The sequence below is a fragment of the Aythya marila genome, assembly GCF_965140915.1.
Source record: "Aythya marila genome assembly, chromosome: 1".
Taxonomy (NCBI): domain Eukaryota; kingdom Metazoa; phylum Chordata; class Aves; order Anseriformes; family Anatidae; genus Aythya; species Aythya marila.
In genome coordinates this window covers 54,115,354-54,140,722 of record NC_139042.1, presented here as the reverse complement: position 1 = coordinate 54,140,722, position 25,369 = coordinate 54,115,354, and the positions used below count along the sequence as shown (strand labels likewise).

At 34.7% G+C, this 25,369-nt stretch overlaps 1 protein-coding gene across 1 annotated transcript in view; it reads left to right on the top strand.

The window, feature by feature from the left end:
* The window catches only part of UGGT2 (UDP-glucose glycoprotein glucosyltransferase 2), an 86,624-nt gene extending 63,542 nt beyond the window's left edge, over nucleotides 1-23,082 (top strand). Inside the window, exons 26-39 of the mRNA XM_082774822.1 lie at nucleotides 409-488; nucleotides 2,183-2,372; nucleotides 3,268-3,426; nucleotides 4,608-4,693; nucleotides 10,679-10,763; nucleotides 12,295-12,377; nucleotides 13,254-13,352; nucleotides 15,228-15,312; nucleotides 15,653-15,835; nucleotides 17,063-17,223; nucleotides 17,521-17,635; nucleotides 19,301-19,417; nucleotides 21,078-21,222; nucleotides 21,724-23,082. Coding sequence (XP_082630948.1) covers nucleotides 409-488; nucleotides 2,183-2,372; nucleotides 3,268-3,426; nucleotides 4,608-4,693; nucleotides 10,679-10,763; nucleotides 12,295-12,377; nucleotides 13,254-13,352; nucleotides 15,228-15,312; nucleotides 15,653-15,835; nucleotides 17,063-17,223; nucleotides 17,521-17,635; nucleotides 19,301-19,417; nucleotides 21,078-21,222; nucleotides 21,724-21,746 — 1,611 coding nt within the window. The 3' untranslated portion in view covers nucleotides 21,747-23,082. The remainder of the gene's footprint in view (nucleotides 1-408; nucleotides 489-2,182; nucleotides 2,373-3,267; nucleotides 3,427-4,607; nucleotides 4,694-10,678; nucleotides 10,764-12,294; nucleotides 12,378-13,253; nucleotides 13,353-15,227; nucleotides 15,313-15,652; nucleotides 15,836-17,062; nucleotides 17,224-17,520; nucleotides 17,636-19,300; nucleotides 19,418-21,077; nucleotides 21,223-21,723) is intronic.
* The last annotated feature ends 2,287 nt before the right edge of the window (nucleotides 23,083-25,369 follow it).

Genomic DNA, 25,369 nt, shown 5'->3' with positions numbered 1-25,369 from the left:
GTTTTAAGATTGGTTATTGGATCAAAGGCAGACGTTGTACTTACTTTAAAGGGCTTTAAAATTTTCCAGAAAACACACTATGAGAAAAGTGATACTATAATTTACTCATTCATTGGAAAATAAGGATAGCTGCTCTTTAAAAATCCATATTACTGGTAGAAAACATTAGCATTTTGACTATCAAGAATATTGTGTGCTAAATCATTCACTTTTCAAAAAGGTCAAGTCTTTATTTGCAATAACTGACAACATCCCGTAATATACAGATATATTTAGAACTTTAAAATGTTTGAGATTTCCACTGAAGCTTGAGAAATGACAGGATGCCACAAGGATAGTTTTGGCTTATTTTCAAAGTTTGATGATTATCAAGAACCATTTTTTATGCAGATTATTTTTTTTCTGTAGGTACTCAAAGACATTGTCAATATGAAACTCAGGTTGTTTTTGAACTGCAGATCTAAGCTGTCAGAAGTGCCACTGAAGAGGTGAGTAGTTCATAACTTTTCTTACACATATATGATCTCACTTGAATTAAGAAAAAAAAAGCCTTAATTGTACATATTCCATTGAGAAAGAAAAAGTGGGTGATGTATATGGTTTCTTCTGTTGCATTAATTATTTTTTTTAATAAAAGTTGAATGTTACTGAAGTAATTGTCTAGAAAAATTTCTAATTCTAAGAAATCAAACATTGCATCACAAAGGAGTGATCTAGTCCCTCAAATACCCCTGTCATAAACAATCCCTGTAGTAGTCAGTAGAGAGTCTTTCATGCCTGTGGACACTTGTAGAGATTATCTACCTATCTTGGTCACATCTTGATTTTTACAGATTCAGTACACTAAATTTAAAGATAAAACTTGTCTGAGTAATGTACAGTCTATACTGGTGAATTCATTTTAATTCATTAAGGACCCAGAAAGCTTTAAATTGAATTTTCTCTTAACTGGCTATAAAGAGTAGGGTTCACCAATTCAGTTACAGACATTTACACTGAAGTGAACTCCCCAGAGAGGACTTCTTTCCTTCTAAGAGACACATTTAAGCATTGCTGTCCATCCCTTTGGCAGAAATTTTGCCTATAATCTTGTCATCAGTGAGAACTGATGACAGTGTCCACCCTTTATCCAGTAGACTAGAGAATGAATTAATTGTCCACAAGACAGAAGGCCTTAGTTTCTATTCAGCTTCAGAGAAAATAAATGCATATCTCTTATATTGCAAGAGTGTGACTTCGGAGTATCTTGTGTGAACATTGTTGTGATCACTTTTAAAGCTAGCCACTTTCCAGGTTTTAGAGCTTCGGAAAGGTGAGAGGAAGAAGTGTTCTGGGACCTGCCCTGAGGACAGGTTGTGTTTTTCTCACAGCAGTGTTTTCATGTGAAAAGCCTCCATGTACACCCTAGTCCAAATACTTTGCAGGAAAACTCTATTCTTCTTACCTTTTAACTTTAAAAAAAAAAAAAAAAAAAACTTTCATAGTAATTAAATGTGTTGTGATTTTTTTTTTCCCATATGAAGTACTAATTGCTTGCTGCTTTCATTCTGATGGAGAAAGATGGAGATCTTCAGTGCTCATCTTTCTCTGTTCTGATTCTTCTAATTTTGTTGGATATCACTAGAAGAAAGACGGAAGGAAGGAAGGAAATCATCAACATTATGTTGTTTCAAGAATTGTTTCCCTAGGAAACGAGAGTTGGAGAATAGAGAGACCTCTTCTTCCCACTGCTCTCTGTCTTTGCTGCTACTGGTGTCAGGAACTGTTCCCAAAGACTCTTTTTCCAGCAGACCAGTCCTTCTTCTTAGTTTAGTGATAGAGATTCTGAGAATCCAAGGCAGTAAGTACATAGTCAAGATATTTAGATGCCCCTCTTGGGTATTTTTACTTTCCCAGCCATTAAGAATATAGGTAGAAGCAATGCACATTCCCAGCAAAAATTTATCCAAAACAAATAGTTCTGTGCATCTACCAACCCATTTGAGAGAGTGTATGCATTGTCTGACAGTATTCCACAGCATTCTGAAAGAGCAGGGAGATGCCATGCCTCCAAACATCATTAATGCGGTGAACATTCACTACATTATAGCATACTATGGAAGAACATCGTATCTGCAACTCAGCCTTCATACTTATTTAACATGGAGCATTTTTTTTTTTTTTAACACTTCTTTTTCAACAGCTTCTATCGTTTTGTTCTGGAACCAGAATTAATGTATGGGATCAACAAACACCTTCCTTCTGAACCTGTGGCAAAATTCTTAGAATTGCCAGAATCGCTGCTTTTGACTCTAAACATGATCACTCCTGAAAGCTGGTTGGTTGAAGCAGTAAACAGTTCCTGTGATCTTGATAACATTCATTTACAGGATGTAAGTAATAATTTGTAAACATTATAAAACTTGTATTGGACCTTTAACCTCAAGAGGGAAAAGGAATCACAGAATCACAGGTTGGAAGAGACCTCAAGATCATCGAGTCCAACCTCTGACCTAAAATGAAATCTTGTGAGATTTTTGTCTCTGTTTTCCAGAAATGCTTTCTGTGCTAATTGATAATTTGGTCAATATTTTACCATTTTTATTTTCATCGTCTGTTTTTCCACATTCTCCCTTTCCCTCTTTTTTTTTTCTCTCTCTCTCTCAAAGAAGAGTCTTTAAAGAAATCAGTGAAAATAAACACAGAATGCATAATACAAATAAAAGTACTTTATCTGCTATGTTGAGCTTTTAATGTTTATGGAAGTATGCAGGTTTTTTGAGATTAAAAAAAAACAACACCTAAAAAAGGGATTCTGTGTGTTGTGTTATTTTTCTATTTCTCTTTACTTTTTTATTATGTATTTTTGGTAGAAATAGGATTAACCTGATTATATCTTAAAGTAAACCTGAATATATTGCTGCTTATTAATATAGATAAAAACATAGATTTTAATATTTAACCCATTTTTAGTTTAGATTTTTTTTTTTTTAATTATGTGAATTTGGAAGGTGTATCATAAAAGTGAAGTTTGGGATTTATCTTACCAAAGCTGAGATGTCTCAGCTTTCCCAATAGTCTATGGAGAGAAGGTTCTTCTAAACTTGTCCTTTTTATCTTGGATACCTATTTTAACATAGAGAGAAGTTCCCCCTGGAGGAGCCTTTCTCTTGTTTTTGACAGTTGAAGTTAGGTGAGATAAATCCCAAACAACATGCTTGTCATTGTAAAATGTTACTTTTTCCACATAGTTAAGTGATGTAATCTAGTAAAATATTCCTTTCACAGATAAAAGGGACTGTTACAGCAGAATATGAACTGGAATACATATTGCTTGAAGGACATTGCTTTGATGTGACAACTGGACAACCTCCTCGAGGGTTACAGTTCACCCTGGGCACAAAAAATAATCCTGTCATGGTTGATACTATTGTGATGGCCAACTTGGTAAGTATTAAGTACAAAACAGTCATACAAAACCAATTGCACACTCCTCATAAGTATTCTGTATGAGATTTTTGTTCTTAATAGAGAAATCCATTGTTGTTCTAAATGGAGAAATCCATTTCTCTGTGTTGCAAAATTACCAATGTTAAAAGTAACAGCAGTATCCTGGAGTTGAGACCATCCACAAAAGATGTGCATCTCTGATTTACCCAGCTTTTTCCTCACACTGTTAAAATCCAATATAGATTTTAGTTTAGCTTAATTTTAGACCCTTATCTGAAGTGCCTAATCTTGGAGCCTTAAGTCAATAGTAGGAGGTAGATATCCTCAGATGAAGATTCCACCAATAAACATAAGGTACAAATCACTTTCTGATTAAAATAACCATTTTTGTTAAAAAACGATCCAAGCAAAGAAGGCTCCTATTTTAGTTCAGTTAAGTGCTTAAAGCCTTTGTGGACAAATCCACACCTCAGAATTCCTCTGGTCACCTGAATTATTTCTATTGGCATCAGTTTGTAGAGCAGAAGATCTTGTGATTCCTGAACTGAAAGACATATTTTGTCTTGTCTAAGCTAATTTGATAGAGAAAGATCAAAACTTCAGTGAATAAGATCTGTCACCTATCTGCCATTCTCAGTTCTCTGTGAAAATTGTATCACAAAGAATGAAATGCTTAATAAACTGTGAATCTTTGACTTTTACACAAGTTCTGAAAACTTTCTCAACAGCAGAAGGTGTTCAACATGATGAAGCTTCCATGTTTGTTTCCAAAGCTTGTTTCATCTGGCTTTCACACAGTGATACCTGTATGCAATATTCCTAAATTGGAAAAGAGTTGTGTTGACTTTAAAGTTGTTACAAACAAAAAAATTTAATTTCAAAGAAGCCTTTCTGCTTAGAGTCTATTTAATAATTCATGTCTTTACTGCTCACTTACTGTTTTAGATGAAGATTTTATATATGCCTCAAATTCAGCTAGAAACAAACAGAACACGTTAATATGGACATACAGGAAAGGTGATACTATGCCATATTACATGCAGGATTAGTGTGTCAGTAGGTAGTGTTTATCGACCTTGGCTGCAGTACCAAATGTTCTGTAGTTGATGTTTGGATATTTACATGGTTGATTATGAAACACTGACAGAACAATTGCCTGTCTTTTTACTTTTTCATAGGGGTATTTTCAGCTGAAAGCAAATCCAGGTGCTTGGACACTGAGATTGCGTAAAGGGAAATCTGAAGAGATTTATCAGGTGTTTTCGTAAGTATTAATCTGTCCTTAGGAAACAAATGAATCTGCTAAAGTTCAACATATTTTGAAAAGATCTGACAGTACTGAAGAAAAATGAACAAAAATAAAATTAAAAAGTAGAACAGGAACCAAATGATGATTCAAAGTTTATAACAGATGCCTTAATTCCTGATAGTGGAAGGGGAAGAAATTATAAAACATAAAAACTAAATTTGAAAGTGTTCTTTTTCTGGGTGATTTTTCATAAAATCGAGTTTACTACCTACTAATTTAACTGCACACCTGCAAAGCTAAGTAGCAAAATAAAGAAGTGTTTCATATAATCCCTTTGAGGATGATCTAGAATTGCGTGTGTACACTGAGAGGCTGGAAATAAAGTGGACTGTGTATGATAGATTATACTGTATTCCTAATATTTTAAATACTGTTATAATTTTTGTACTTCTGTCTGGAATCACATTTTCCAAAGCTGCTCAACCAGATTTGATTTATCTGTGACATTTTATCCATGCTTCTAGTCCAATACTGTTTTTAATCTTCCAATACTTCTGAGTAGAGGTGTCTATTGAATGATTTTAGTTTAATTTCAGACTACTTATTCTGCGATGGTGTTTTTCTACTTTCTGCTTCTTGCATTTTTGAAAAGACTGTTGAGATATTTTGTCTTAAGCATTGATCTTTTTCAATATAAATTTAGTATTAGTTGCTTTCTTATTTTGTTCAGTAAGTTCTCCACTCTGATAAGGCATCTCTTCTCTTTACATTGAGCTAGGCTGTAATTTAAAATTCGAAATTGCTTTTGTTTCCATAATTGAAAGACAAGATAGAACAGAAGCATTAAATATTCACCAGTGTATAGTTTTCAAAGTTTTGTTTAAAGGCATGTTTTATTAAGAAAAAGGAACTAATCCACTCTACAGCTTTGTGTGGGATATACCTGACATAAAAAAAAAGTATTTCTCTGTAATAAATGTGGATAGATATGTTCATAATATTATAGTCCTTTTTCTCTTTTTTCTTTATTTTTTTCTAATTTCTGAGCTGAAAATTCTGAGTACAGTTCTTCCTCATGCAGAGGCTCTCCATATATCTCAGTCATCCTTGTTGCTCTTATTTGTTTCTTCTCTAGTTCTGGTCTGTCCTTTTGAGTTGGTTGGCCATAATTAAAGACAGACTTGTGGTGTAATAGCATTGGTAAATTTTTATTGCTTCGTTTTCTATTAAGTACTAATGCCTGATCTCCATTTAGTGCCTTGCTAGGCACTAAACTGGTATTCTACGAAATCTACAGTCTCCAAGATCTCTTTCCTGAGAATTAATAGCTAATTTAAAGCTTCTTATAGCTTAATTATCATTAGGTTTCTTTTTTCTTGTGCAGCAATATCCATTAAATTCTATTAGTACATCAGTACTACTACTTTCATTAAATTTCATTTGCCTTTGTATCATTCTCTCGCTGTCAGAAGACTTTCCTGCATTTCTTTAATGTTTTAGATTTGCATAAGGCCAAAATTCTATTTTAAGCTATAGTTTATGTTATAGAAAAATACAGTTATAGAAAGAAACACACTTTGGTAATCTGGATTGCCCATGCCCTGCCATGTTGCCTTTCCAAACAGTGTTGGGATATTTGAAGTCCACCATGAGAACCACAGTCTGTGATCACAAGTCGCCTTCCAGCTTTGTCAAGACTTCATCTAATTCCTCTTCCTGATCAGGCAATTTTTACAGACACCCACCATGATGTCACTTTAACCTCTCTGATCCTTACATAAACTCTGAATAGATTTACTGCTTCTCCCACGGCAAAGCTCTGTGCATTCAACCCATTACTTTGTGCCAGGTGCAAACCATCTTTTTTGACTTCTCAGCATAAGAAGCCTTTGAATCACTCACATCATGTGAGCTTCTGTGCCATTTTTGTGATCCTAATGAGATCGTAGCTTCACAACTACGAAACTTGTAATTTGTTCTGTTTATATCCCATCTTGCATGCATTCCCAGGCAGGCCCCCAGACATGCTGCTTTCTCAGGAGAAGCAGGAGAGCCTTCCCTTAAGCACTTCCTCATTGCTGACATACTTCTAGTTGTTCTTAGTCTTTGGACAGCATTCCCTGACAAACCTGCTGTAAAGCCATCCTTTACTGTGGCAAAATTATGTATCAGGTAGATCCTACCTCTCCTCAGCAGTCCTTTTTCAATGAAGAAGGTTCAATAGCCAAATGCCAAAGCCATCCTTGTAACACCAACTGGTTAGCTAGTTTCCCTGCATGTTGTATGTCACAGGATAGATCTGTAGTATATGAGGGCTTCCTCTTGAAGTTGTGTATCCAGTCCATTGTAGAGAAACATCATAGTTTTATTTTACCTTCAGTTCTTGCCTTTTTTTCCTCTCTCCCTGTAATTATGTGGGCTAAAATAGGTCAATTTTCTCATAAATATTTATTATTACTTGGAAGTCAGGAACACAGTTCCATATGATGTTTAGTCAACAACTGGTATTATAAAATGAGAAAAATGATGACCATGCTTGCTGTTTTGAGTATTTAGTTAATGCATCAGTTCCAGTGTCACAGGGAGGCATGTTAACAGGATATTAAGTTCCTTCTACTTGTTTGCAACTTTCAATTTATTTTGTTTAAGAAATGGCTTACAATCTGTTGAAAAGGCAGAAAAGCTCAGTATTTATCCTAAGAAGGCCACTTAATCTCCACCAACTGTAGCTATATAAGATGCCAAATTTAATATTCAATTTTTAAAGTATATAAACTGATTTATGAAAGGTATTGTAAAAAAATGTAGTGAGCTATAATTGAATTAAAAAATGAAGCAAAGTGAAACAAAACCAAAAAAAGTGAAGCAAATACTTTCTAGGTTGGTTCAAAGGAAACTTAAAACATCTGCAGTTTTTTAAGATATTCTTAAAGATTTTCTGTAAGAAGTAATAAAAATGAGCTTTACTGAGCCTGGCTAAGTTATGTATAATTAATACTTTATGACGAATCTAAAAAATAACATTTATTTAATGTAATTAAAACAAGCCATAGACTTAGAATATAACAGCTAAAGTATGTTTGGGGGGTTGTACCAGCGTCTCTGATACTGCTTTTAATGATACCAGTATTAATAGTATCAAACTGCTGTCAGAACTCATGAAACTATTTAATAACATGGAATTTTGCCAAGTGTTATTGCAGGATATTCTTTATTCTTGTACATTAATCAGAGCCACTCCTGTTAAACTGTATTTGACCTGTTCTGTTGAAGCCTGTACATTATAATAGGAGTTTTAGAGGAAATACAAGATTTTGAAGTCATAGCATGCTTAACAACTCAGTGCGTATTTTGCTTCTCTCGTAGTAACATCTAATATACATGCAAGTAATTTATTTTCCTCTGTGTAAACACACAGCTTTTGAAATTAGCTTGCTTTTTTTTTTTTTTTTTTTTTCTGTCAAATATGACAAGGATCGTTATGTAGAAGCAGCCATACTTGTAAATCGGTGTTATCAATAAATTACCGTGAATGTTAGGAAAATTAAAATCAATATACTCAGCGACAGTCTGAACGCTACTTGTTATTAGAGCTTGGATTCTGTGATGTCAGTAGGGAAACAGGTAGGTATTGCAAGATAATAGTTCATTATAAAGATAGATAGATAGAGCCTCCTGCTGAAAATTTCATTTTTAAAAAGTCAACTGGGTATAATTTATTATATTTTGATGGTATGCAGACTACTTAACTGAGATTTGTATCTTTTGCAATTTGGACAAGGAGTTGTTTGTTCATTCTGAGATTTGAAAGGGTCTCCATTGGAGTGCTTTTTTCTCCATAGGGAAAGTTATAACGTATTTGTGTTTAAAAGCATGTAGGTATTTTGAAACAGATTAAGGCTGTGACCTAAATAGTCTGCTGGACATGTTTAGTTTTATTCAATAATTATGTAAAAGTGATTTAGTTATTGTTAAATATTTAGTAGTGCCATCAGTATGCAAGGCATTTTCGTAAGATTTAATAACAAAGTTGTACGTGCCTTCAGTGAGTTTATAAATTACACTAACAGCGCCAACCGTGTTCATTAACTTTTGGACAAAGCACAAGGTCCTTACTGTATTTGTTAAAGGAGTTCATACATCATCGTCCCAGTTCTTCCAAACTAGGGGTCATATTCAATGCGTTTTTCTTATGAGCACTGATTTGAAATGTACATCTGTTACATTAATAAAACGGCAACATGCTGAGTATCATGCACAGATACAAGAGGAAAGATCCTCCATAAGATTCAGCACACTAAGTTAAAATTAGAGGAGAGTATGAGGGACTCAGTTTTCTGTCAGAGAGATACTTGCCTCAAAAGAAGTGAACATTTTAGTCTGTAGCCATTGATAATGTAAATGAGTGACTAGGAGTCAAAATGAAGAGAAGTACTCAGTCAAGAAAAGAAAACAGTGTTAAAGTAGGAAATATAAAAAATATGAATGGAGAAACAGGTAAATTATATCAAGACGAGCATTAAGTGTAATTAATGGTAACTCTCATTATTTCCAATACATTGTTCATACTGGGACAGAAGCTCATCACAATGAGCCCAGTGCGGAGTAAAACAGTTGTGAGCTCAGAAAGGTGGAGTTGACAGTGGGGGATCCAGAGAAGAGATATGAGGAGACAAAAGTGATGTTAAATTCATGGCCAAACCAAACAGTTTGAGAGTATTTTAAATACTTTGGAAAACTGTCTTCATCAGTGGAGCTGCAGAGATAGCAACAGAACTCATAACATGGAAATTTTGAGGTAAATGAGTGAACAAAAGAGAAAGTTTTGATTGTGGCAAAGCTAAGGGCAAAAGTAAGACCACTTAAAATCGTGACTGTGCTAGCTGCTGCCATTTCTGCTGTCAACAGAAAAGAGTTTGGCTCTTGTTTTACTATTTTAGAGCTTTTTAATTGCACTACTTATGGTGGAGATCAATGCCCTTTTATATTGAGTGCTGTGATAAGAAGACAGTTCTTGACTGACTGTTCGTATATGCAATATTTTAAAAGTGTGAAAGTAAAACTGAATTGGTGGAAAGGTCAAGATAATTCTGAACATTGTTTTCTGCAAAAATCTCTATGAAACTTAGTGATCATGGGTTTTAGGGAAGTGTATTAAATAGAAAATACGGGTAAATATATAAAATCCTGTCACTTTTATGTAAGTAAAATGAAACAGATTGAAGAAAAAAAAAAGGAGGGGGTTGCAGATCACTTTCTTAAACCAAGGTTTCTATGTGTAGCTGTGGCAAGGGGAAACCATATAATGGCATTAAAAGAAAGAAAGGATTGAAGGAAAAATATATGGGCTTTTGAGACATAAGAGCTATAAAATTTGAGAATTATGCTATTACACTGCAACACAGAGAGACACCAACACTTCTCATACTTCTTACTGAGCGGATGAGTGCAATTTAGAGATGCCTGAATAGCTTTAAATTGATGTTTGGGGGCAAATGTTCATGTGGTGCATTGATTACAGCCCTGTCTGTTACCAAAACCAACCATTTTTACCAGCCTTACTCGTTCAGCACTGTGATGAAGTTTTCACCAGACCTTTTAAAGTAGATTTATTTTAAAAGTACATTTAGTGCCAGCACAAAGCAATTTTCAAGATTTTTTCCATATTTGAGAAATGAAATGTAGTTTAATATTTTAATACAATCTGTATCTGTATAATGCATAATAATATATTCAGCTCTAGATTGCTGCATTTTTTCATTGGTTAATAAAATTTCCTGTAAAAATTCAAATTAAAAAGTAAGGATTAAAACCGAGGGCAATGACTAGGTATGAATAAAGCTCAGGAAGTGTCTGAAGTTAGGATGTAATTAGGTGCAAGTGAAGAAATTTTGTTTCTATAAATACAAGCAATCCTAAACCTTATCCTCTAATTAAACACAAGTGATAATGCATGTTTTAATGAGTTAGTACATTTGCACATTTTTTTTCCCCTCACAGCCATGAAGGAACAGATTCTGTAGCTGACCTGGCTGATGTTATTGTGGTATTAAACAACTTCAGAAGCAAAATTATCAAAGTTCAAGTATGTAAAGAGATATTTTGTCTGCACTATTTCTTTATATATGACTAAAGCTCACATGTCTTAGGCTATATTTAAATGGCACAAATATGCTGGAACATATAATTTAGACTTTGTAAATTTAAATAAGAGAAGGGTACGTAAATTAATCTGGTTAATTTGATAGAGTCAGGTTGTACTAGTTGTGTGGGAGATTGTTAAATAGCTTTTAAAACAATACATTTGTGTACATAACATATATAGGATTTAATTCATCTACTTTAAGGTGTCTAAGACTGGTCTGCAGTCTGAATTAGGTGCTGTAAACTCCTTCTCTGCTTAATAGAATGAGAAAGACAGTCCAGAGGACTGACTTCTCATCACAGCTTAAGACGATTTAAAACAAGGGATGATCACCTCTTGAGGCATCCGGTTCTGCCCTGTGACTGGGGATGGACGTAAAGTCCCTTTTAAGTCCAGATTCCAAAATGGAAGCTAAAATTAGGCATGATGAATTCTGCCCTAAGTTGTCAAATCTGTGTAAATGAAATTACTTTAAATATATATCAAAAAAAAAAAAGAAACAGAAGTTACATTATGTAAATAATATTTTTTTTTTACGTGTACTTGGTATGTCCTATCCTAATATCAGACACTGAGAAGCCTAGAGAACTATATAAACATAAATAGAAAGAAGTATTTTAAAATCATTTATTTCCTGAGTATCTTCCCCAGTTCTTTAATAGTAATTTTCCAGAACCTTAAGAAAACAAGTAACATTCTGGAGGGTGAGGAGACTGCCTTTAAACTACAGAGAAGGGGTAAAGGGTGCCAGCTTGCTTTAAATAAGAAAAATATTTTATATGAAAAGTGGTGCATTTTAGAACCACTTCAGTGATATCTAGGATATGGCTTCAGCACCATTAGTTAAAAGGACACTTAGTGTGAAGAGAAGTCTGCAAGTGTTAATTTGACAGTGTAAACATGAGAAACTGCTATGGTTGTAACAATATATTCAAACACCTAGTTTTGGAAGGTATTTGGATTTCAGAAATACTTATTTTTTAATCAAGGAAATTAAGGTCAGCAAACAAAATGAGTTTGGCACCTTATTTAGTATCTGAGTAAGACAACAGAAATGGCTTAAGTTTTACAGGAGAGTGTTTCAGACACGGATTTGTCACCTTCCCCTCGTGAAGGGATTATGAGAATCAGGTTTCCCTTCAATACACGGTGCACCACCCTGCTACTCTTCTCCTGTCCACTAATGTCTGTATCACAAAATCACACCTTTATCTTCTGTCCGGGAGGAAAATGAGCTATGATACTTTGCTTCTTGTTACAATATGTTCTGTACTTATTTTTAAAGTATGAAATGACATTTTTTACAGTCCAGTTTAACACAGTTCAGTAACTATTTTGCTGAAATAGGAGTTGGTAAGATGTTAGTCAGGCTCACCAGTAAGTCCACCATTGTTTGATAGCATAATTGAAGTAGAAATTATTATCAACTAACTTCCCAAATAACATAAATTCATTTATCTTACGTGACTAGGTACAGAAAAAGCCTGATAAAGTGAATGAAGATCTCCTTACTGATGGAATAACAGAAAAAGGAAATTTGGAATCAGTTACAAGGTAATAAATAAATCGTTTATATTTTAACTCTGCCAGGACATGTTTATTATTCCTCATACTGTAAGCGTTCCTTAGTTGATAGTGATACAAACATGTGAAAAGACCTGATGTCTCCCTAAGGGATTTATAATATAGATAAGAGGGGGAAAGAGACAAGTTATGGTGTCTTGTACATCTCATTATTTCCTTTTTAATCCTTTCTTTCCATTTCTAGTTCCTGCTCATTTTCTTTGTCAATGTTATTATTGTTTTGCTGTGGCAGGGAATCAATCTCAATATGTGTAATGTGTTACTCATCAGTATCAAACTGAACATCAAAAAGCAGGCTATGATGCTATTTCTCTGCTGCTAGACAAAATTTATGAAAGCCCATGAAGTCTGTTTAAATATGTCAATGAAATACCTCTTGAAGTTTGACTTTCGTAAATAATTGTAATAAACTTTTCTTCAGACCCTCACCCAATAAAGTTCTTAGTTGATCTTCCCATTGATTCAAAGTTGTAGCTCAGGAGCATGAGCTCAAGTCCTGCAGCTTGTCTGCCAGCTTCTTCCAACCTAGAAACTTCTCACATATCCTTCCTCTTTAGTATGGAAAAAAGTCACAAACACTGTTTGGGACTGGGACCTTTCTTTTTGACTGAAAAAAAATGAGACTGCAGTTGTGCCATCCTTTGTCCTGAATGAGTATGAGGTGTTCTTCCCAAAAGATTTTGGTATCTTAGGGATGTGCAGAAAAAATAAAAACATAAGCATATTCAGCTACTGTAGGATGAATATGTCTTTTGTGTGTTTTCTGACTTGTGATTATTTACAATCTCAATGGTAATGTAGTAGTGTTTTCTTTATGTTTATATAATAATTCAATTATTTTCTTAGTTTTTCAGAAGAAATTCCACCAGAAGAGAAGGAAAAAAAAAGTGATATTCTTAATATATTTTCAGTCGCTTCAGGCCATTTATACGAACGTTTTTTAAGGTAAGTAAAGGTTCAAAAAGTTTAAGCAGCATAAAGAAGCTGACTTTTCTAACAAGGTGGTGTGTTTTAGCCTAGCAGGCAGCTCAGCACCACACAGCCACTCACTCGCACCCTCACCAGTGGGATGGGGGAGAGAGTCAGAAAGGTAAAAGTGTGAGAACTGCTGGGTTGAAATAAAGACAGTTTAATAGGTAGAGCAAAAACTGCACATCCAAGCAAAGCGAAACAAGGAATCCATTCATTACTTCCAATCAGCAGGCAGGTGTTCAGCTACTTCCAGGAAAGCAATGCTCATCATGAATAACAGTTACTTCAGAAGATGAACACCTTAACTCCAAATGTCCCTCCCTTACTCCTTTATCCCAGATTTATTGCTGAGCGTGACACCACACAGTATGGGATATCTCTTCGGCCAGCCTGGGCCAGCTGTCCTGGCTGTGTCCCATCCCAGCTCCTGGTGCACCCCCAGCCTCCTTGCTGGCAGGGCAGCATTAGAGGCTGTAAAGTCCTTGGCTCTGTGCAAGCACTGCTCTGCAACAGCTAAAACATCAGTGTGCTATCACCACTGTTTTCATCAAAAATTCAAAACACAGCACTCTACCAGCTACTGTGAAGAAAATTAACTGCATCCCAGCTAGTATCAGGACATAAGGCATAAAGAAGGACCAACTTCATCTCTGAGAACAAAGTATAGATGTTTAAAAATATCACTGTTCTTTGAAGAAAGAAAAATGTTCTCCGTGCCTTTCATGAGTGCATGTGCTTGGTGCGAACAAAAAGGATGAAGTTCAGCCTCTCTTTTTGAAGACATAGCAGCAGTGACTTATTAGAAGTTGTATCTATTCACGTTAAGTCCAAACTATGGATTCTTCTGTGTGCATATGTGACTTCTATTTAATATCTCAGTGGACATGGATTATTCAATAAGCAATGATTGCTTTGAATGAATTCTTAGTTTGGCTTAATCTGTTTACCACTATTTCTCTGTTACTTTTCTTATTTCCATGAGTCATGCTTGTTTACAGATGTCAGATCTAGTGATTTTCATTTCCTGAACGGCAATTGCACAATTCTGTCATGCATATCTTTTTGGAAAGTAGTATTTTGTATGTATTAACTGTTATTTCTTAGTAGTCAGACAGAGTTTGAATGTCTGTGTTTCTTTTCCTTCAGACTTCAACAGCCTTCATAAAAGGAAAGACTTGTTTACTGTAAAGGAGAGAAAATTAATTTTTAAATATTTTGCATGCTTCTTTACTGTACTATAAGGTTTATTACTCCGTGATAAAGCAGACTTGACATCTTCATACGCTTCACAAGTTATTGCTTATCTGTCTGGTTTCACCAAACAAATGTGAATTGCAAAGAATGGAACCCAAAATAAGGGTTTAACTTTTTTCACATACCTGAACTATTTTTTTTCTTCTTTTTAGAGTTATCAAGGGTTTTCTGAACAGGATCTTAGCTTGAACCATGCTTTCTCTTTCTCACTGTTTTTCTTTTCAGCAACCTATTAAACTCAATATATTCTAAAATAAATAATCTCAGTAGCCTAGTTAACATTAGGGATTAATCATTATTCTAATTTATTGTCAGGCTCCTCTTTCATGGTAAAACTTGTTAAGAGATCCACTTTTGAAACTTTTTTCTAATACTGCTTGTTCAGGATGGATCAAATACATCTATCTCAAAGGGGTCTCAAATGTGTGCTTTTTAAAGCTTTTTATAGGTATGTTATAGATAATAGATATAAATTTCCATTTAAGGTGGGTTAAGAAAAGTTACAATTAGAAAGTTTCAGCACCATTCGGGTGCAGTTGAAATATAATGACCTGTGTGTATCGGTTTGTTCATTATAGACTTCTATTTCCACAGAATTATGATGCTTTCTGTTCTACGTCATACAAAAACACCAGTTAAATTTTGGTTTCTGAAAAACTATCTCTCCCCAACATTTAAGGTAGGAGAAACATCTTTCTTTAAAATTTTAAATACTTACAAAAATTGTTACAATTGAGAAATTATATAATTAAAATTTAAATTTGTGGCTGGAAATGACCTCAAGTGTAAGTTTCTTCTTTTCTGGAACCCCAAACCCAGTGATAGATTACAGTTCATTATCTTCTGATATCTATGAGCCTGAAAAAAATGCTTTTTATATTTGTAGAGATGAGGATACTTGTAGAATTAAAGAAACATTTAAAAATCATAATTTATGTGATTAGTAAGGTCAACAGAGCTACAACTGTGTCAAGTCTTTGTGTGTCACATAAACTTAAAGTTTTTGGATCTTCTTCTAGGATGTTATTCCTCACATGGCGAAAAAGTACGGATTCAAGTACGAATTAGTACAGTATAAATGGCCTCGCTGGCTTTATCAGCAGACAGAAAAGCAACGAATTATCTGGGGCTACAAAATCCTTTTTCTGGATGTTCTTTTCCCTTTGGCTGTAGATAAAGTAATATTTGTTGATGCTGACCAGGTAAGAAAAAATAAAACTGTATAAATGTATGAGGAATTTGTATTGGTTTAAATTGATCCAGTTTCATTCCCTGTGGCCATTCCGTCCAAATGTTGGTCTCATAGGACTGTTGCTGTTGCTGTTGCTGTACAAACAGAACCAGGAGTGTTGCAGAACATGAAACAAAACAAAGTCACTTGTCTTTAGTCATGTAGAAACTAAGAGTCTCATCAGAGTGAGTTGCTGAAAATGTCCATGGAGAGACAAAGGCACCTGGAGAGATAGGTGTGATCTTAAAGGTGCATTTCATTAAGGGCATATTGGAATGATTCAATCCCCGGGCTGATTATCTTCTCCACTCTGTGGAAGGGGTCTGAGGTGATTACTTCAGACTATTTGACCAACAGACTAATTTTTGAGATGAATTCTGTCTCTTTTGTTATTGAATTTGCATTCAGTCTTTCACTCAGAAATGAGTATTGTATAATTTAATGAAAGGTAACATGCTTCAATATCAGATAGGATATTGAAGAGTCTGTCACATGGTTATTAAAAATCTCAGAAAAAAATATCTATTTTGATGCTTTTCCAAAGCTTGGGGTAAATTAAATTCAGATGTAGCAATGCAGACTGCAGCTTTCTGCAATTTCATCTGTATAATGTATTTTTATTGGTTTTCCGTCCTAAATACTGTAAGGATTTCTCTGCACTCTAAAGTAGAAGAAATTTTTTACCACTGATAAATTAGATTGGTGGGGTTTGATGAAAGAGTGGTCAATTAGTAAAGAAAGAACATTTGTAAAATGGACTTGTAACCTATTTTTAAAAGTACATTGCTGTGAGGTACAAAGATTTTCAAATGATGCCTTAATTTTTGAGTGTCCAAGCTAATGTAACAGATAAGAATAATTTTTTAGAAGGGAGATTCTCAATAGATTTTCAAAGTTATACTACTGTATTAAGGGAATTTAATAGGGGGCAATCAGAACAGAGGCCCATAAATTAAAATTAATTTGTTTTATTTAATTTACTTTTTAAATGTGTTCCACAGTTGGCCACAGAATACACATAGATTTTTTCTTGAACTAGAATTAGGTGAATATAATTCCAATGGAATACTTTATTTACACTGTATTGTTGTAGTGTCTCAGTTTTATTAAAAAACATAAACTTCAGTCAGTTTGCTGACCCTCATATGCACACGTTAAAAACACTATTAAGTAATAAAATGTTTTTATTCTTATTTAGATTGTGAGAAGTGACCTGAAAGAACTCAGAGATCTAGATCTAAAGGGAGCTCCTTATGGATACACGCCGTTCTGTGACAGCCGTAAGGAAATGGATGGGTACCGTTTCTGGAAATCAGGGTACTGGGCATCGCATCTTGGGAAAAGGAAATACCATATTAGGTAGGAGAAATTCTACATATTTTTGTGCAGTTTGCAGAAATGATTCATATCTAGGTCTTGGTAGTGAACAATGAAGTGTTCACAAGCAGTTGCCTTACAGTCATTCTCAGCAAGAAATTAATTTTTCTAAATTCAGATGATACATTGATTTCACTTTTTATTGTAACTTCAGCTATTTACTTAAAATAATATCATTTTAGCATCTGAATAGTTTTTGCTTTCTTGTTACTTTTTATATTAATGTTATCAAAAACAACATGAAACTGCAAGTCTTGATTCATATTTTTATCTTTGTAGTGCCTTATATGTTGTGGATCTTAAGAAGTTCAGAAAGATTGCAGCAGGAGATAGGCTTCGGGGCCAGTACCAAGCTCTCAGTCAAGATCCAAACAGTCTGTCAAATCTAGATCAGGTATATTTAGGTTTAAGCAATTACGTTTTTCTTTATCTTTCTCAGTATGCATGGAATAACTTTTTATCTCAATGCATGTTATATAATTCTGAAATTATTTGCCTTTTTTGCTGTTGCAGAACATTTTTTGGTGTCCATATGAGCACAGTTCAGAAAACATAACAAAGTGATTATTACTTTAAATAATGGTTTGATATGAAGAAAAGAAGGAAAAAAATAGCAGAGGGAACAAGTGTATTGCACTGCTTGCCTTTATCTGTACCTGTTCTATGTAAACTTGTGTGTTTTCTTAATTATAATCTTCTATTCTGATAATGGTAATTACAGTCTTACCTAGCAGGTTTTTAAATTTTTATTTTCCCATTAATGTTAATTTAATTTACTTAATCTAAGTGCTAATGCAGTCTTGTGGTTGCTGAGTCACCCTGGGTTGACCAGGGTCTTCATCTTCATTCTCCACCAATTTTTCAAGCTAGGTGAGATAAGTGAGTATGCAAATCACAAGCGTGTAAGTACATTGTAGTCTCTCTCCTTTCTACTCCATTTAACATTTTTGTAAATTCGCAACTTTAAGAGTTACTGTATTAAATTAGGAATTGTGATTTCATTTTAAGAGTCAGAGAGGCACAACAGAAAAACAACCTCTTTTCTCTTGAAATTGATGTAATGATAAAACATTTATTTGGTCTTCCTAACATTCATAGAATTGAAGTTTTTCAAAAAAGGAAACATTTAAATTAACGTTAAAATGTCTTGACACAGCATACTTCTATTTTAGTAGTTAGCTAGTGTAGTTTTTCCATGCTAATGACTATATTTGAATTAAATTACATGCTTTTTGTAACACAGCTGTATGTACTATTTTATTCTGTCACATTTAGCAATGTGTATTGGCAAATAAGACACGACTAATACTTGAGTACTGACGTTTATTTTTTAACTGTTATGTAGGGGTTGTGCATGTGAAGGAGCTTATGAATGGATCTACCAATTACACTTATTATTTTTAACCATGGTCAGAGTACCCATACTATAAGACTGCCTGGGATTCTTCTCTTTTGTAAATGCTATTGGCTACATTCAGCAAAATATTGGTTCAGTGCTTTCATTTTGATGAGAGTATTTGAATATATAATAAATGTGAAAAAAAAAAAACAATTTTAAGTTAAGTAAGAAAGTTTAATCGCTTTTCCTTTTCATACTTAAGTTTCTGGAATCTGTCTTCCTAAAAGAAGGCTAACTTTAGGGTAGTGTCATAATCCTGGGTTATGTGCTTTTGAGCATTTTTTGCAAATCAGAGGAATGGAAATATGGTTAAGACGCTTTAATAACTGCGCACGGTCTAATTCTGCTAGGAGTATTTAGCAGATGGCATGTGGTGTCCAAACTATAAGTTATGTCAAACTAAGGAAAGACAGATGTCAGTACACGACAAAAATACTTGAGAAGTAAGAGGTGGACATTTTGAATGGAAATTTCAAAATGAAAAATTCAAAATGAAATTTCGAATCTATTAGAAAAAGAGTCAGATGAGTACATAGAAGGAGACATAAGACCAACTTGCAGAAGTGGTATCAGACAAAAGATATTCTGTGGAATCTCTTCTGAGTAATTGTAGTTACCTCAAAACTCAATTCTAATTTATGATTCTACAAACTTTTACAGGATCTTCCCAATAATATGATTCATCAAGTAGCTATTAAGTCTCTCCCTCAAGAATGGCTTTGGTGTGAAACCTGGTGTGATGATGAATCCAAGAAAAAGGCTAAAACAATAGACTTGGTAAGTTGTTTTTGAGTTAAATTAGTTTTATAGATTAAAAAAAATATATTACAATTTCTGTGCCTTTTGATGTATGCATATGTGATATCACGGAGCCAGCCTTGCTGGAAGGTATTGGAACATGAGTTTCCTTTTGACAAATGCCTGAATACATACAACTTTCCTCCGTTCCTCCAAGAGCTATCCTGTATGCTCTGTACCAAATGAGCTTATGCTGAAGCTGAAAACTGAAAATTAAGTGCTGCCATCATAACTGGATAGGATCAGTTTTTTTTCACTCCTGTACATGTATTTGCCCTCCTTTTTTTTTTTTTTTTCCCCCTCCATTTTCAGCCTGGTTAGTAGAATTATCATGAAGTACTGCTAATAGCTCTTTGAGTTTTGTGTGCTGCTACCTCTTCTGAACCTGCTGTGCAGAGGAGTAATATTATTATGACTCTTTTTTTCTGTCCATTTCACCACTATAAATGAAGATAGAGCATAGCTTAAAAAGAATAAAGCTGGATAACCTGCATTTAGAAAGCAGAAAATATCTGTCTTTGGGAATTGAAACAGAGAGAGAAAAAAATCTGCTGTGGCATTATTACCACAACCCATTTCCCCCCTTCATTTCTTGAAAACCCCCACTCAGTGTGAGTGAAACTTCAGAGCCATAAGTCTGAAGAAAAATAGACAACTGGAATCTGGTGCAAATATTCCGTATGGAAAGAGCTATGTGTCTTTACAGTTAAAATAAGCTTTTTTGTGTGTGTGCTAAACATGGCTACTGTCTATTCTAGAAAGTAAAAGATTGAAATTTAAGTTACTAAACTATCTTTCAATCCCCAGTACCATGTCACTTTTTATTATGGTCTATAGTTATAATATTTTATGAAAGTAACCATTTTCTAGATAACACTAGAGGAAGCATCACAACCTTAATAGAAAGCATGATATCAGTTTTAATTTCAATGTGCTAATGTATACCTTGTATACTCCATGTAACTATGTCTAAATATTAGTAGTCTTCTGATAGCTGAGTCTCTACTATCCATATGGTCAGGAACACACAATAAAAAATGAATTATTTACAATAAAATGTTTTAAACTATTTAAAGAGGCATTATTTACAATTTGTTTTTTTTTAAATGATTATCCAGGTAACTGACCTTGCACATTTTGTCCTTCAAAGAACTCATAAATGCTAACAAGATTATTGTTAGGTATGAGATAAGTGAGAGCAAAGAAACATGTTTGAGACTTCAGATATTTCTGTGGGCTGCTTTATATAAAATATCAGAATCTTAACCAGATATTTAAACTGAATCGTGATAAGAAAATATGGTAAACAGCAGTTCTCTGCAAAGTAGTAGGATTATTTTTTGCATAAATGACTTTTTATTATGCTTTGCTATATTAATGTCAAGTTTCATTATTTGCTGCAAAGTAGTTTTCGTTTGAAGTTAAACTTATTTTTCACTTTGAAGTAAATTGTAGACCACTTTGAAACATTCAGATTATTGTACTAATCAACATATGAATACATAGCTAGTTTTTAGCAATAATGTGTGTTCTGCTGTTTATTGTCAGTGACACTGAGGAGCTGATCACTTACAGTTCCTTGGAGAGGTGGTGTTTTCACATTGGCTTTCTTTACATCTAATATGTTTCAAACTTTCAGTGTAACAATCCCCAAACCAAAGAACCGAAACTAAAGGCTGCTGCCCGGATTGTTCCTGAATGGGTTGAATATGACACTGAAATACGGAAGTTAATAGAGCAAATTGAAAAAGAGAAGAAAAAGCAAACATCGTTCTTTCAAAAAGGTAACTTACATGCATATTCATCTGTTAATTCTTTAAAATAATCTATTTGAAATGAAGGTTGGGATAAAAAGGCACATACATTGCGTCGTTGTAGTTTTCCCTTCAAGAAATTTTGCACTGAGACTCATTTGAAGTGAGAGTCACCCCACCTATGCTCCCCTCCTTTCAGATTTTACGCATCGTCTCCATGAATTTCCATGACACTGTCTCCTTGTCCAGTACATTTCTCCATCTTCAGACTGTAGTTTACAAGTTTCCCTGCCACTATCAGTCTCCAGTCTCGAGTCAGAGAACAAATGCCCTTTTTTAGTATAAAGGATTCTTAGTAGTTTTTATTCTTATTTAAGCTTATGGTCAGCTTTTAGCAAGGCTCTAAAAATGAAGTGCATGTTGTTGACTCTCTTAGCAGTAAATAGACAATAAAGAGCTTTCTCCATGTTTTACAAAACCAGTGATTAAGTTTCTATGTAATGGTGATATGATTTTTTTCCTTGGTTACAGGTTTGAAGCACGATGAACTTTAGCATCACCTGTAAAAATCAATGGTGACAGTGCAATAGTCTTCTGCAAAAGACTGACTGGAAGTTACAAAAGCTGCATTGGCACTATTGTTAACATTCTTCAATGTGAAGTGAAATATTTTATAACTTATGGTGTTATTTAAAAATGTTAAATGAAATGTAAAGAACAGAAGAGACAAATCAACAGGTACTTGCTTTTATTTAAACCAGTGTAGAGTAGCTTTCCTTGTTTCTTTGTTTTTCTTTTCCTTCTCTAAAAGACAGTTTGCCCAGAGAATTTTACACTATAAACTATGATGTATTCAACTCCTCAGAGATTTACCTTGTCAGCAGCTGGGGGGAGCAGTATTAAATATGTATATGAAAACTGTTTTGTGCGTATTACATGCATTGAGTACATGTATTTAAATATAAAGAATTTTGGTTATATATCCATAGTTTTGTCCTTGAAGAAATGCTGCGGTCACAAGAAAAATTATCTTTGTAGCAAAGACATGATACAAAAAATAGCCTGAACAATTTAGACCGCAGGAATCTAAATCAACTTTGAAGCTTACTGAAGCAAGGAATGTAATTATTCATTTTTTATACAGGATTGCTGCACTTTTACTACTAACTTGAAATAAACCATTTTTGATTCTTAAGCTCCTTTTGGTCACCTAAGTAGTATGCCGTAAGATTCCATTATGTGTTTTTTGGTTAAGATAACTTCCAACCAGCCTGCATTGAATCAGAAGGTCAGTACCTGAAAGATGTTTCCATTCAGTTTTGATTATCATTATTTTGTCCAGAAATTAAAATAATAAAATATTTGATTAATTTTGACTGTCAGTGGTGTCTACTGTAATTTTATAAATACGTACTCACAAAAACTGTTGCTCTAATGGGCTACTGATATTCTGATCTACAGAAACTGCAGTGAAAAATTCTTGCAATGCACGTTTGAAAATAGAAATTTTGTTTCTTAACCTAGTACCTTCAGTACGTGCTCTGTTGCTTAGCTTGTGCTGATGTTCAAAATAGACTGGATGAGACCACAAATTCTTATAAGAAGAGCTTAATAAAGTATTTCAATCTAAATGCTTGTAATTATAAAAGATAATGTACTTTGCACTAAGTGGGTAAATCAATCATCAGTTGCACATTTCCATACCAGCAAATAAGTGAATGAATGGAAAGAATAATGAAGCATATTTTGTATGCAGTCATCGTTCTCAGGTGTAGGTTATTTGAAAGCACTTCCTCTAAGAGCAGGTATTTATAATCATGCTTTGCTGACATTTTTAAAGTCTTAGTGATATGAGACATGCAAATTTTTTACAGGCTTTTATTTCTTACGTTGTATTACCTTTATACATTTTGAAATAACAGTTTTAACATATCATATGCAGATCTTAAAAGGTCTGTTGTGGGCATTTGCTTTGTATGAAGTATTCAATTAAATATTTCCTGTACAATCCAGTAGTAATAATCTGTTAATACTAATTGCAGTTCTCTTTAGTTATCCAATTTCACTGCAATATTTGTTTTGTTACACTTGTTCTCATAACAAGCACCATAATACTTCAGAATACCAGGCAGCATGTTGAACGTGTTGGAACATCGTAGAACACAATTGAGTAACTTGGTATTTTTAGAGCATAGGTGGACTGCTATATGACTTAATTATGCAGAGCTACTATAAACTCAGTGTGTAACGAAGAAACAATGGATATTCCATATATTAAGGGAAAAAATTTGTCACCTGCTTCCCTTCTTTAGCTTATCCTGACATCCTGATACTTCAGTCCGCATCACCATTTCACACTGATGGGAACGTCAGCTCGGAAGCTGGAGTTCCTTACCTTTAAGGAGCCTTGGTTCTCTTTCATTATGATCATCTGTGTGGGCAATTTCTGTTATGCAGTGCATTGGATAATTTATGCACTGATTTCTTGCTCGTTACACCTGTATCGTCCTGTTCTTTTTACAATTGGTTTACTTCTGTATGTTTTTTTAAAAAGAAATAGCTCTTTAAATACTATTTTCTTAAGATTACTTAAATGATTAGAATATAATTTCTCAGAAATGCAATTTGCTGAAGATATTTTGAAGATTTAAAAGTTCTCTTGCCATTTTCTTTGATGTTGTCTTTGTAAAAAAATGTTTAACAGATATTTTTTTCCCAGCATGTTATAATATTTTCAGAAAAAGCCATTTTTTGAAATGAGCTGTTTATAAAACAGAAAGGCCCAGCAACTATATGAACTACTTTTCAAAAGTCTCTTTAAAGCAGCACTTTGAATCATTAGCATATTGTTATATTTTTAATACTAAAACAGTGGATTGTAAATGTTGTACAAAATATTAAAGGTGGCACTGGAGAAAACAAAAACAAACAAAAAAAAACAACAACACAATTGTTTTCTCTTCCCCTATTTTGCATTATACAGTGAACATTAAATGCCTGGTTAATACATCCACTTTCAAACCTGTGTGCTCTGCACTACGAAAGGGAAGAAAACGCATCCTCTGTTACAGGTATATTACCAAAACCTGGTTCAAATCAGTAAATAAGTGTAGTAATATCGACTGATGGTGAGCCATTGAAATGAAGAGCTTGTTCAATTTATATTCATATTACTATTCGGGTGTCTTTTCTAGGTCTCATTCTTCTTAATGTCAACTAGTAAGTTTAAGAGAAAATGAACTGACCAGGCAGCAGTGCAGCATTGTTGAAAGGACAGAGCCTTAGGACTGAAAATATTTGTCAATAATGTTTCTTTTTACCTTTTTCCTAACTCAAGCACTTGCATTCACATCAAGATGTTATCTTTCCAAGCTCAATAGATGAACTCTATGGTAGTCTACCCAGACTTCAGCAAGGCCTTTGACATGGACTCCTGTCATATTCTCCTGCGGAAGCTGGCAGCCCGTGGCTTGGACAGGTACACTCTCTGCTGGGTTAAAAACTGGCTGCACGGCCAGACACAGAGAGTGGCGGTGAATGGAGTGAAATCCAGCTGGTGACTGGTCATCAGTGGTGTTCCCCAGGGGTCGGTGTTGGGGCCCAGCCTCTTTAATATCTTTCTTTATTGATGACCGGGATGAGGGAATTGAGTGCACCCTCAGTAAGTTTGCAGAGGACACCAAGTTGGTGAAAGTGTCAGTCTGACGGAGAGTAGGAAGGCCCTGCAGGGGGACCTGGACAGGATGGGTCGATGGGCAGAGGCCAATGGGATGAGGTTCAACATGGATAAGTGTGGCCACTTTGGCCACAACAACCCCATGCAGCACTACAGGCTTGGGCAGAGTGGCTGGAAAGCTGTGCAGAGGAAAAGGATCTGGGGATACTGACTGATGCTCACCTGAACATGAGCCAGCAGTGTGCCCAGGTGGCCAAGAAGGCCAACACCATCCTGGCTTGTATCAGGAATAGTGCAGCCAGCAGGAACAGGGAGGTGATCGTCCCCCTGTGCTCAGCTCTGTTGAGGCTGCACCTCGAGTGCTGTGTTCAGCTTTGGGCCCCTCACTACCAGAAGGACACTGAGGCCCTGGAGCGTGTCCAGATCAGGGCTACGAAGCTGGTGAAGGGCCTGGAGCACAAGGCCTGTGAGGAGCGGCTGAGGGAACTGGGGGTGTTTGGT